Source organism: Hemitrygon akajei, chromosome 3 (genome assembly GCF_048418815.1).
Source record: "Hemitrygon akajei chromosome 3, sHemAka1.3, whole genome shotgun sequence".
NCBI classification, from domain to species: Eukaryota; Metazoa; Chordata; class Chondrichthyes; order Myliobatiformes; family Dasyatidae; genus Hemitrygon; species Hemitrygon akajei.
The window spans coordinates 18,919,555-18,933,967 of NC_133126.1; the positions used below are offsets into that span (position 1 = coordinate 18,919,555).

General features: G+C 47.2%; 1 protein-coding gene across 1 annotated transcript in view; it reads right to left on the minus strand.

Moving 5' to 3' along the window:
* The window catches only part of LOC140724744 (acetyl-coenzyme A synthetase 2-like, mitochondrial), a 76,047-nt gene that overhangs the window by 22,001 nt on the left and 39,633 nt on the right, over positions 1-14,413 (minus strand). The window contains exons 5-7 of the mRNA XM_073039260.1: positions 11,860-12,012; positions 6,302-6,449; positions 3,830-3,967 (exon numbers count right to left, since the gene is read on the minus strand). Of these exons, the coding sequence (XP_072895361.1) occupies positions 3,830-3,967; positions 6,302-6,449; positions 11,860-12,012 (439 nt within the window). The remainder of the gene's footprint in view (positions 1-3,829; positions 3,968-6,301; positions 6,450-11,859; positions 12,013-14,413) is intronic.

Below are 14,413 nucleotides of genomic sequence, written 5' to 3' on the forward strand. Positions count from 1 at the left end.
TCAAAGGAAATTATTGTTGCAAGGTTGCTCAGTCAGAAATAGACACTTTAAAATACAAAATGTAAGCATTTTGAGGCACGGAAAAAATACAGGATGTGCATTAAAAAGTGATAGGCAAAATAGAGTAATGGAACCATAAACTTATGTAGTTGAGGAGGAGTTGTAGAGTCTTATAGCCACAGGGTGGGAGGATCTCCTGTGGCGTTCAGTGATGCACCTCGGTGGAATCAGTCTGTTATTAAAGGTGCTCCTCTGTTTGTCCAGTGTGTCATGGAGGGGGTGAGAGGGATTGTCCATAATGCTCCGTAGCTTCTGCAGCATTCTCCTCTCGGACACAACCACCAGGGAATCCAAACTAGAGAAAATCTGCAGAAGCTGGAAATCCAGTCCCACCCCCAGAACGGAACCAGCCTTCCGCACGAGCTTATCCATCTTCCTGGCATATCAGCTGCTCTCACCTTGCTGTCCCAGCAGACTACAGCATAGAACAAAATGCTGGCCGTCACTGGGTTGTAGAACATCTGCCGCACGGTACCGCAGATGTTGAATGACCAGAGCCTCCCCATGAAGTACAGTCGGCTCTGTCCCTTCTTGTACAGAGCCCCTGTACTTTTTTTAGTCCAGTCCAGTTTATTGTCCAGGTGAGTTCCCAGGTATTTCTAGTCCCAGACGACTTCCACATGCGTCCCCTTGATGGAGATGGGAATGGAAGGTGTTTTCACCTTCCTGACGTCCACCACCAACTCCTTTGCCTTTGTGATGTTGAGCTGCAGGTAGTTCAGCCCACACCCCTCAACAAAGTTGTCCACCTCTCTTCTGTACTCATCTCTTCTGTGATACAGCCCGCAGATGCCGAATCGTCTGAAATTTCTGCAGGTGGCAGGACTCCGAGTTGTACCTGAAGTCTGAGGTGTAGATGCCAAACAAGAAAGGGGACAGGACAGTCCCCTGAGGTGCCCATGTGCTGCTAACCACAGTGTCTGATACGCAGCACTGCAATCTCACATACTGTGGCCGCCTGGACAAGTAGTCTGTAATCCAGCGTCCATCTGCATCTCTGTGAGCTTACTCCCTGGTAAAGCAGGTCGTATGGTGTTAAAAGCACTGGAGAAATCAAAGAACATGATTCCCACAGTGCTGCCTGGCTCATCCAGATGGGTGTAAGCCCGTTGAGACAGGAAGATAACGGCGCCCTCGACTCCAATATGTGGTTGGTAAGCAAACTGCAGGGGGTCCAGTGATGGATTTATGAAGGTCCGGAGGTGTGTCAGTACAATGATTTTATAACATGTGAGGTCTGTAGTCACTGGGTGAGGCGGGACATGCCGCATTGGGTACTGGAGCTAGGCAAGATGTTTTCCACAGCACAGGGACCCTCTCCATGCTCAGATTAAAGATGTATTTAAAGGCTGCACACACCTTGAGTACCCTTGGGCTGATGCCCACATCCTTGCCTGGGTGAAGTCTGCGAGCTTTCTCCTTACCCGCTCAGCAGTGACAGTCCACGTGTCTGTGGTCATTAGCTCTATGGTGTCCTCTCCAAGGGCAAGGGGTGAGGGGGAGGGAGCTGGGGGTTGGATGGGTTGTAGAGGGGTAAAGAGAAGCCTCCTCATAAAGCCTGTTGCAAAACCAGTCTAACTCGTTGGCCCTGTCCCGGTCCCCTTCAATCACGGTGTCCCTGGTCTTTGATCGTTTTCATCCCACTCCACACACCCTTTGAGTTGTTCTGCTGCAGCCTCCTGTAGCAGTCCTTGCCCTGGGCAATCTTCTCCCTCAGTTCCCTCTGAAGCAGCCTCATCTGCTCCCTGTCTCCGTCTCTGAATGCCCTCTTCTTCCTGTTCAGTACGGCTTTGATGTCTTTGGTCTGGGAAACAGCGTACAGTCCTAGTTGGAACAGTATTAACCACACAGAAGCTGGGGTACCCTGTGAAGCAGTCCATCAGTCCATCAACGTCCCCTCCATCGCGACTAGAGAGCACATCCCAGTCAGTCCCTCCCAGGGCCTCATTGGCCTCCCATGACCACCTGCTAGCAGACTTCTTGAAGCCAGGTTGCCGCTGGACCAGAGGCTCGTACAAGGGCTGAAGGTACACCAGGTTACGGTCTGATCGGATCAAGATGCAAATGAAAGATTATACAGCACACGCTAGATACTGAACCGTTATATTTCTAATTCTAAGGTATTATTGGCCATTCACATGTAGGTTTTATTGGTTATAACAACTGGCATATGATTGGTATTTAACTATGCAAATGATGGCATTCAGAAGTGCACTAAGTTTCTATTTCATCAATACTTGTAGATAAATTGACAATCTTCAGCTGTAACTTTGGAGCATTTTGGTGACGGGGGCTGAATGGGAGAGGAGTTACAGTGTTATGGGCATGCAGGAGAGGAGCTACAGGGGTACGGGCACACGGAAGAGGAGCTACAGGGGTACAGGCACACGGGAGAGATGCTACAGGGGTACGGGCAAATGGGAGAGGAGCTACAGGGGTACGGGCACATGGGAGAGATGCTACAGGGGTACGGGCAAATGGGAGAGGAGCTACAGGGGTACGGGCACATGGGAGAGATGCTACAGGGGTACGGGCACATGGGAGAGGAGCTACAGGGGTACGGGCACATGGGAGAGGAGCTACAGGGGTACGGGCACATGGGGGAGAGATGCTACAGGGGTACGGGCACACGGGAGAGATGCTACAGGGGTACGGGCACATGGGAGAGATGCTACAGGGGTACGGGCACATGGGAGAGGAGCTACAGGGGTACGGGCACATGGGGGAGAGATGCTACAGGGGTACGGGCACATGGGAGAGATGCTACAGGGGTACGGGCACATGGGAGAGAAGCTACAGGGGTACGGGCACATGGGAGAGGAGCTACAGGGGTACGGGCAGATGGGAGAGGAGCTACAGGGGTACGGGCACATGGAAGAGGAGCTACAGGGGTACGGGCACATGGGAGAGATGCTACAGGGGTACGGGCACATGGGAGAGGAGCTACAGGGGTACGGGCACATGGGAGAGGAGCTACAGGGGTACGGGCAGATGGGAGAGGAGCTACAGGGGTACGGGCACATGGAAGAGGAGCTACAGGGGTACGGGCACACGGGAGAGATGCTACAGGGGTACGGGCACATGGGAGAGATGCTACAGGGGTACGGGCACATGGGAGAGGTGCTACAGGGGTACGGGCACACAGGAGAGGAGCTACAGGGGTACGGGCACATGGGAGAGGAGCTACAGGGGTACGGGCACGCGGGAGAGGTGCTACAGGGGTACGGGCAAATGGGAGAGGAGCTACAGGGGTACGGGCACATGGGAGAGGAGCTACAGGGGTACGGGCACACGGGAGAGAAGCTACAGGGGTACGGGCACACGGGAGAGGAGCTACAGGGGTACGGGCACGCGGGAGAGGTGCTACAGGGGTACGGGCAGATGGGAGAGGAGCTACAGGGGTACGGGCACATGGGAGAGGAGCTACAGGGGTACGGGCACAAAATGCTGGGGGTGCTCAGCAAGTCAGAAAACATCTATTTAGGGGAATAAACAGCTGATGTTTCAGGTCAAGACTCTTCATTAGGTCTACAAGGAAATTAAAGGAAGGAACAGGATGCTGCATTGAGATTGCTCTTCTGGGAGCTGGCATGGATTCAAGGGGCTGAATAGTCTCCTTCAGTGTTGCTATAAATAAATAAATTAGAGCCCATCTGCCCTCTTCTCTCAGAGTCCTGGTCAACCAATATGGCCAAAAGCAGATGAGTAAGCATGCAGGAAGGGTGCTATATAAATGCAAGCCCTACGCTGCAAGGGGTTGCAAACTGACCTGAGCCCAGTACTTTCAGCGAGGACCGGTCGTGCGACTTCACCCACTCGTCTCCGTACTTGAGTAGCAGACGGATTGCGGTAGGTGCCCCGTAGAACTGGTTGATCTTCGTCCTTTCAACCATCTCCCAGTAACGGCCTGAAACAGATGCGAAGGGTCACTGAGCAGATGGAGCCCACGAGCAAGAGCCCACCAATGGCACCTTGTACCCCTTGATCCTAGTCCTGCCGGACCGCTCGACCCCAGGAAATCACAACGAACCCAAGCAAACTCACCACCAAATTCCGAGACAACAATCTGTGGGTTCAGTTGCAACCTTTAAGGGAAGTTCAAATAAGTCTGTGGATGGGAGGGGTCCAGTCCAGGTGTGGATCAATGGCACTAGTTCAGAATTGTGTTGATTGGGCCATAAGGGCCTGTTTTGCTGCTGTAGTGCTCTTTGGCCTCCCTCTGCAACAGGATCCTTCACTTCCTGACCAACTAACCTCAATCAGTAAGGGTGGGCAATAGCCCACTTATCCCCAAAACACACCCGGTCCTATTGCCCATTTGGAATCAGGCTGTGTACCTTTGGTTTTCCTAATTAGAGGGCAAGCTTTACATCACCAGATGTTTATCTCTGCCTTTTCCATCTGCAATGAAGGAACACATCCTCAGGCAAAGATTACAACACACATTCACCAGGTGATCCAAACTTCAAAGGCGAACTTTCAAGGACAGATTGCACAAACTTGACAGAATCCACCAGAATTCATGAGGGCAAACCAGTCAGAGCTTCCCAGATATCAAACTGACCCAGGCTGGGCAGCGCGGTCTAGGCCCGGAGCCTTTCGTTGCGGTGGTGCCCAGGTCCGAATGTGAGATACAATACGCAGCCTGGACAATTTAAATGCCGGCCCAGATTGGAAAGACAGGGTGTTGGGGTCGGAGGAGAGAGCTGCCTGCGCTCGCTCTCCCATATTGACTGCCCCAGCTGCTCTGTACCCACTAACATGATGAACTGAAACTGAGGCTTTGGGCCTACGCCGGAGTTCGGATCTAAGTACTCATTTTGGTTCAGAAATTTGTTGCTTGCTTTTATTGTTTGCATGATTTGTGTTTTGAGAGGGTCCCCTGCGGCTTCTCACATCGCAGCTCTACAAAACTCTGGCTACACCACACTTAGGGTATTGTGTTCAGCCCATTACAAGAGGATGTGGAAGCTTTGGACAGGATGCTGCCTGGATTAGAGAAAATATCCTAGCCAGTCCTAACCAGCGAAGCTGGTCATTACCACATCACGGTCTGTGGGATCTGCAGTGCTCAACCAGGCCCATATTACAATAATGATTCATTGTCCACAAAACACTCCGGGCAGCTGAGATCATAAAGGGAATGACCTTTTCACTTTGACATCCCTCACTGCAATATTCCAGCAGCAATTTAAATCAGTCAACAGCTTCATTGTGGACTGGGAGTCGTGAAAAGGCCAGGCCAGATAAGCAAGGCAAGGTCCCTCAGAGCGACTCCGTTAGGAAATTACTGACTTTTTACCGTGATCTGTCTTTAATTTTCATTGTTGATATCATCTTATTTAATCCATATTCTCAAAACTGACTAGAAAGCCTCAGATGACAAATTGGAATTTTAACTTGTGTTCTCAAGATTATTGAAACTATTACATCAGAATGAGGGAAGGAGTGGCTAGGGAATGCTGTGTTGGGGATTGGGGGAGGGAAGGGTAGGGGAAAGGAGGGGGGAAGGGTAGGGGAAAGGAGGGAGGGAGGGGTTGGGAATGAAGGTCAGGACTGTGGGGAAGGGAGGAGTTAGAGAATGAAGGGAGCGTTGTGGGAATGGAGGGAGGGAGGGAGGGTTTGGGGAATGGAGGGAGGGGCTGAGGGGGTAGAAAGAGTTAGAGAATGAAGGGAGGGTTTGGGAAATGGAAGGAGGGCTTGGGGAATGGAGGGAGAGAAGGTTTGGGGATGGAGGGAGGGAGGAGTTGGGGAATGGAGTGAGGGAGGGTTGGGGAATGGCAGGAGGAAGGGAGGATTTGGGGAATGGAGGGAGGGGCTGTGGGGGTAGGAAGAGTTAGAGAATGAAGGGAGGGTTTGGGAAATGGAAGGAGGGCTTGGGGAATGGAGGGAGGGAGGGTTTGGGGAATGGAAGGAAAGAGGGTTTGGGGAATGGAGAGAGAGAAGGTTTGGGGATGGAGGGAGGGAGGGGTTGGGGAATGGAGTGAAGGAGGGTTGGGGAATAGCAGGAGGGAGGGAGGATTTGGGGAATGGAGGGAGGGGCTGTGGTGGTAGGAAGAGAGAGAATGAAGGGAGGGTTTGGGGAATGGAAGGAAAGAGGGTTTGGGGAATGGAGAGAGGGAAGGTCTGGGGAATGGAGTGAGGGAGGGTTTGAAAAATGAAAGGAGAGGCTGGAGAAGGAAGATCATTGAGCCTGTGGACAAAAGGAACGCAGCAACAAGTATGATCTTGTTGTCCTGACCTGGGTTAGGGTAAACAGGGGTGCTCTCAAACAGAACAGTGGTTCCTCCATTACACAGGGGCCCATACACAGCGTAACTGTGGCCGGTTATCCATCCAATGTCTGCGACACAGCCAAACACGTCACCATCGTGGTAATCAAACACATACTGCAGAGAGATCGGGAGAAAGGCAAGCACAGTATTATCTCAGAGCATCGCTCAGTCACACACAGCTCTTCATTGAAAATACAACCGAACAGCGGTTAGCATAACGCTCTACAGCACCAGCTGTAAGATCAGGGTTCGATTTCCTCTGCTGTCAGTAAGGAGTTGCACATTTTCCCAGAGTCCGAGTGGGTTTCTTCCAGGTGTTCCGGTTTCCTCCCACATTTCACATCCCTATCCGTGCAGGTTAGGGATAGTGAGCTGTGGGCATGCTACGTGGTGACACTTGTACTGTACGAGTCAACAATTTATTTATTGAGATACCCGCCCAGCTGTACTGCCCAGCAATAACCCAATTTAATCTTACTCTAATCATGAGACAATTTACAATGACCAATTTACCTACCAACCAGTACGTCTTTGGATTGTTGGAGTACTGGATGAAACCCACGTCAAGGGGAGACCACACAAACTTCTCACAGGCAGAATTGGGAATTGAACCCAGGTCACCTGTACTGTAAACCATTGTGCTAACCACTACACTACCCTGCCACCCACGTGACAAATAAAGCTAATCGGTCTCAGCATCGCCCACCCATTTACACTCATACACTCATCTAATTTTTATTTTCTGTACAATCTCATGAACTCTGCTCTAGAATCTACCACTCATCTATACAGGAGGGGCAATTCACCAACAGTGAACAGTTAACCTAGCAAACTGAATGCCCCGGGGCTGTGGGAGGAAACTGCAGCACCAAGAGGAAACCCCTGCAGTGGGAAGTTAATCAGGCTTTTATCTAATTCAGTTTCATAGAGTGAGGTTGAACTGGAGTTAACCTTTATGATGGTGAATTGCCTCAAGCAAGGTGCATTTCTAATGAATCCTCAGGATTCTTAATTGTTTTGTAGCAATGAGCTTCTATGATGTTTAGGCACAGTCACTGAGGCATCCAAACAGCCAACAAATTTTGATGTCAATTCACAACTTCAAAACCGGTTGAACAACTTGGATCTACTTTCCTCGGAGTCTGAGGCTGACCTTACAAGATCCTGAGGGGGATTGTCAGGGTAGATGTGGAGATGTTTGTACTGGTCAGAGTCACAAAGAAAAGGATATAACTTACTAAATATAGGGCTGCTTATTTAAACTGGGGTATATGGAAATTTCTTTTCTCAGAGACAAGCGTATGTCTGAAATTCTCTGCCCCCTGAGGGTGCTGGAGGCCAAATCATTAGATATATTTAAGGTGAAATTAGATAAATATTTTATTTGAGGATTCAGCAAGACATTGGAGAGGCTGGACTTGGGAGTATCTGTACAATTCTGGTCACCAATCTGCAGGAAAGTTTGAAAGCGTGCAGAGAAAATTTTACTACAAATTTTACTTGAGGAACTTAGTTTTAGCAAGAGATTGGATAGGTGAGGGTGTTATTCCCTGAAGCACAGGAAAAAGAGAGGAGATCTTGTAGAGGTGTACAAAATTACAAGAGATACATGTTTATATATATATATAGGGTAAATGCATGCAGGCATCCCTCAGGTTGGAAAAGATTAAAACCAGATGTATAATTTTAGGGTAAAAGGTGCAATATTTGAGGGGAATCTGAGGAGGAATTTCATCACACAGAGGGGGGTGTGATTGAGGAATGAGCTGCCAGTGGAATTGGCAGGAGCAAGTTCAATTGCAACTATTTAGGAGAAGTTTGGATAGGTACATGGATGAGAGGGGTATGAAGGGCCATGATCCAGGGGCAGGTTGAACTGAATTGAATTGACTTTATTTCTTACATCCTTCACATACATGAGGAGTAAAAATCTTTACGTTACGTCTCCGTCTGAATGTGCAATGTGTAAATTATAGTCATTTGGAATAAATACAGTAAGATATACAATGTATATGTAGCTTAGAAAGACGATTGCGGCAGCGTGAATTAATCAGTCTGATGGCCTGGTGGAAGAAGCTGTCCCGGAGTCTGTTGGCAGAACACAGCAGGCCAGGCAGCATCTATAGGAAGAAGTACAGTCGACTTTTCGGGCCGAGACCCTTCTCGACTGTACTTCTTCCTATAGATGCTGCCTGGCCTGCTGCGTTCCACCAGCATTTTGTGTGTGTTGCTTGAATTTCCAGCACCTGCAGATTTCCTCGTGTTTCCGGAGCCTGTTGGTCCTGGCTTTTATGATACCATTTCCCAGATGGTAGCAGTTGGAAAAGTTTGTGGTTGGGGTGAATCAGGTCCCCAATGATCCTTCGGGCCCTTTTTACGCACCTGTTGCTGTAAATGCCCTGAATAATGGGAAGTTCACATCTACAGATGCACTGGGCTGTCTGCACCACTCTCTGCAGAGTCCTGCGATTGAGGGAAGTACAGTTCCCACACCAGGTAGTGATGCAGCCAGTCAGGATGCTCTCAGTTGTGCCCCTGTAGAAAGTTCTTAAGATTTAGGGGCCCATATCAAACTTCTTCAACCATCTGAGGTGAAAGACATGCTGTTGACCTTCCTTTCATCACACAGCTGGCATGTACAGACCACATGAGATCCTCGGTGATGTGTATACCGAGGAACTTAAAGCTGTTCACCCTCTCAACCCCAGACCCATTAGGGATTAGCCTGTCTCCATTCCTCCTGTAGTCCACAAGCAGCTCCTTTGTTTTTGAGGGGGACTAAGCAGAAGACCAGGCCAGCACTGTCCAGATGGGCTGAAGGGCCTGTGTATGTGCTGTAGTACTCTGTGACTATGAGGTTATGGAGAACTGGCACATATGAGGAGTTGAGGCAGTTTAAAGAGTTGAATGGTGGGACAGGTTTGAAGGGCCAAGTGATGTACTCCTATTCCTATGTTCTTAAACTCTTGCATTGTGTGTCGTGGCCCAGACACATTCCAAGTGGGCACATCACGGCAGAGTGAGTGAATGTCACAATGTCAAAGGCAAAGTCTTTCAAAACCCAAGTCCCAATATCCTGGTATAGCAATTCCAACACACGGGAAAGCAAGAGGCCATAATGGACACAGCCCAGACCCTCAGTACCACAGACTTCCTACAACTGACTTTGCACATTCTCCCCAAGACCATGTGGGTTTCCTCCAGGTGCTCTGGTTTCCCCCCACGTTCTAAAGATGTGCAAGCCGGTTGGTTAACTTGTCACATGGGTGTAATTGGGCCGTGCAGGCTTGTTGAGCCTGAAGTGCTTTTTACCGTACAGACTCTCATAGTAGATCCCATCCCACTCAATTAAAGGGGAACAAGAAAGTTTTCCTCAGCAGTTCGGGGCAATATTCACTCCTTAAGCATAACAGATTTTCTGGTCATTGACACATTGTTCGAAATTCTAGCTCCTATACCTCCTGCCTGATAGTGGCAGCTTGACATGAATGGTAGGGACCTCATTCCATTCCATGTTCCCTACAAATCAAAAAATGTCACTGGCTGTGAGGCAGTTTATTCCATAACCACGTTCCTAAGATGTAGAGTTTGGGACAGTGATTTCTGGGCATACTATGTTGACACCAGCAGTGTGACAACACTTGCTCAACGCATTCCTCACTGATTTGATAAGACACAAAATGACACATTTCACTGTACGTTACAGTGAACATAAGACTATATGACATAGGAGTAGAATTAGGCCACTCGGCCCTACTCCACCATTCAGTCATGGTTGATTTATTAACCCTCTCAACTCCATTTTCCTGTCTTCTCCCCGTAACCTTTGATGCCTTGATTAACCAAGAACCTATCGCAGAGTTACAGAAAAGCTCAGCACAGAGACAGGCTGTTTGGCCCATCAAGTCCATGCCAAACCATTTAAACTGCCTACCCTCATTTTCCTGCTCTGGGACTATAACCTACACACTCCTACCATCCATGTACCTATCCAAACTTCCCTTAAACATTGAAATCGAGCTCGCAAGCACCATTTGTGCTGGCAGCTCATTCCACACTCTCACCACCCTCTGAGAGAAAACATTTCCCTTCATGTTCCCCTTAAACTATCAACCTCTGCTTTAAATATACTCAATGACTTGAACTCCTCCGGCAATGAATTCTACAGATTAACCTTCCTGTGGCTAAAGAAATTTCCTCTCATCTCTGTTCTAAATGGACACCCCTCTATTCTGAGCCTGTGCCCTCTGGTCCTAGACTCACCCAAATTAGAATACATCCTCTCCACATTCACTTTGCCTAGGTCTTTCAATATTCAGCAGGTTTCATTCCGATCTCCCCAACTTCATTCTTCTAAACTCCAGTGGGTACAGCCCCAGAGACATCAAACGCTTCTCGTATGTTAACCCTTTCATTCCCGGAATCATCCTCATGAACTTCCTCTGGACCCTCTGCATTGCCAGCACGTTTTTTCTTAAATAAGGGACTCAAAACTGCTCACGATATTCCAAGTGCAATCCCACCAGTGCCTTATAAAGCCTCAGCATCACATCCTTGCTCTTATATTCTAGTCCTCTTGAAATGAATGCTAAAATTGCATTTGCTTTTCTTACCACTGATTCAACCTGCAAGTTAACTTTTAAGGAATTCTGCATGAGGACTCCCAGGTCCCTTTGGACCATTGATTTTTGAATTTTCTCTCCATTTAGAAAATAGTCCTCCCTTTTATTTCTTCTACCAAAGTGCAAGACAATACACTTCCCTACACAATATTCCACCTGCCACTTCCTTTCCCATTCTCCCAATCTGTCCAAATCCTTCTGCAGACTCCCTCCGTCCTCAACACTACCTACCCCTCCGCTTATCTTCGTATCATCCGTAGCACTGGCCACAAAGCCATTAACTCCATCATCCAAATCGGAGACAGATAATGTGAAAAGAAGTGGTCCCAACACCAACCCCTGCAGAACACCACTAGTCACTGGCAGCCAACGAAATAGGCCACCTTTATTCCGACTCTTTGTCTTATGCCAATCAGACAATCCTACCCATGCCAGTATCTTTCCTGTAACTCCACGGGCTCTTATCTTGTTTTGCAGCCTCTTGTGCCTGCGGGGCAGCTTCCTTATCCGCTAAGTCTGTTACACTCCTGTGTACCACTTAGCATCAGATTTGGAAGCCCAGAGAGACGGTATGGTGGGGGCACGACACCGTCTGTCTTATTACTGCACAAGGCGTGTTGAAGTAGAGTTTCGGGATGGAACTCTCCACGCATTCAGCATCGAAATCGATGGACAGTTGAAGAAGAAGAAGAATTACTAATGATTGTGATATTACAATAAAGTTTTAAAATGGGACAAAAATGTTCATTAGTTCATGTCCACTACAAGTTAACAAAGGAAGGTTATGGGCACATGGGATACCTTGTATATTTCTAACTCTTTCTGCAGATCTATTGTGAATTTCCAACATTTTGTGTCCCTACCTCAGATCCCCAGCATTCACAACCCTTCCCATCACTTACCCTATGTGTGACCGAAGTGTAGAGCAGGTAGCCAGCTTGTGTGTGCACTATGCCTTTGGGTTTCCCAGTGCTCCCAGACGTGTACAACAGGAACAGCATATCCTCACTCTCCATGGCAACAGGATCACACATTGTTTCTTCTTTCTTCATTTCCTGAGGGAAAAAAAAACACCACACGGTTTACTCACATGATACGGTAAACCATAAGACATACCAGTTGGTAGGCTAATTGGTCATTGTAAATTGTCCTGTGATTAGATTAGATTAGATTCAACTTTATTGTCATTGTGCCGAGTACAGATACAAAGCCAATGGAATGCAGTTAGCATCTAACCAGAAATGCCAAGAATAGTGTTATTTACAAAATAACTGCGAATAAAAAGTGCTACAGCACACAAATATAAAAGTACTGAGACAGTACAATATGGGTGCAATACTGCTTAGAGCTGTGATGTGAGGTTCAGCAGGGTCACAGCCTCAGGGGAGAAGCTCTTCCTGAGCCCGCTGGTGGGGGAGCGGAGGCTCCTGTAGCACCTACCGGATGGGAGGAGAGTAAAAAGTCCATGGTTAGGGTGAGATGCATCCTTGATAATGCTTTTCACCCTGCCCAGGCAGCATTTATGGTAGATGTTCTCAATGGTGGGCAATTAGGTGCTGATAATCCGCTGGGCAGTTTTCACCACACGCTGGAGTGCTTTGTGGTCTGATACGGGACAATTGCCATACCACACTGAGATGCAGTTGGTGAGTATGCTCTCAATAGTACAGCGGTAAAAGTCCGTCAGTATCCTGGGACAGAGGTGAGCTTTCTTGATGCTCCCGTTGCGCCTTTTTGATCAGGATGGAGGAGTTCAGGGACCAGGCGAGATCCTCGGAAATGTGGCGAGTGTTAAATGGGTGTGTTGCTGAGCAGTGAAGCTCTTCGGGCTGGGGGGGGGGGCCTGTTCCACACTTTCTCTCTAAACAGAGTGGACTGGCACATATTGGGACCAGGTCATTTTGGCCCAACTAAGTGACTGCCCCAATTAGCTGAAGATTTATGGACCTAGTTAAAAATGTATAAAATGAGCAAACTACCATTTAACTGAGTAACAAATTATGTGTTTAAATGAAATACAGGATAAATTAGAAAACTATCAATAATACTACAGCACTATAAAACTCTACTATTTCCTAATAGTTCTCGATGGAGGAATTATGTTGCCATGTTCGTCTGATTGATTGTAAATGAACAAAATCAGCATGAACACCTTGTGTAGATAGTGGACCGCCTTCATACAACACTTCTGACTATTGCATCCTCAGTATCTTCATTTTCGTTGTAACATTCAAGATGATTGTTGATATTTTCAAATTCCTTGTAATTCCTGACTTTCTGAAGCAGTGAAATTATTTAATTTTCACTCCCGGCCGTTCCCGGCATTCCCAAGCCTGAATGCTTGAAACCGCAGTGAGCAAAACAGTTCTGATTTGTCTTGCTTCTTTTTTCTCACCAATTAGTGACAAAAATTACTGCCTTTTGAACACATCACAGCTAACTGACACTATTTAAAAACCGTTCACTCTAAACACAGTATAGTGTCTAAAGGGGGTACATGATCATGTGTCTAATGCCAGTAGAAACTTTTTGGCAACAGCTTGTAAACAGTATGTATTTTCTCCCCTTGACCAAGTGGATTTCCTCCAGATACTCTGGTTTCCTCCCACAGTCCAAAGATGTACCAATTGATAGGTTAATTGGTCACAGTAAATTGTCCCGTGATTAGGCTGGGGTTAAATCGCGGCTCAAAGGGCCAATTTCGCGTTGCATTGCAAACAATAAATAAATAAAGTGTCCTGCCCTAATTAAGTGGCACAGTGTCCCAAATACATGAAGGAACTCCCAGCTATTTTCTCAATCAGTTTTTGCTCCTCAAGAGATGTCCCAAATAAGCAGCTGCCCCAATTAGCCAATGGCCCAATTAACCAGCATCCACTGTAAAATAAATTAGACTATAAGACAGAGGAGTAAATTAGGCCATTCGGCCCATTGAGTCAGCTCTGTCATTCTATTATGGCCGATTTATTATCCCTCTCAACCCCATTCTTCTGCCCTTTCGCCATAACCTTTGACACCCTTACAAATCAAAAACCTATCAACCACTTTAAATATATCCAATGACTTGGCATCCATAGCCATCTGTGTCGATGAATTCCACAGATTCACCACCTAAAGAAATTCCTTCCTACCTAAAGAAACGGCCGGGAGTGAAAATTAAATAATTTCACTGCTTCAGCAAATATGGTTTAATTTTGTAAATCTTTGGCTTGAATAAGTTGATCTTATCAAGCCCTATTATATCTAACCTTTTTTTTTCCAGCCCTCTTTTATGGATCAAGCTTTTGTATTATGGAAAACAAAAGGTATAACATGTTTTAGTGATCTATTTTTAGATAACAGTTTTATGTCCTTTGAACATCCAATAAATACAATTTGCCTAAAACTCATTTTTTTAGATACTTGCAAGTTAGAAATTTCTTGAATAGTATGTTACAGTCTTTTCCAAAATTATGT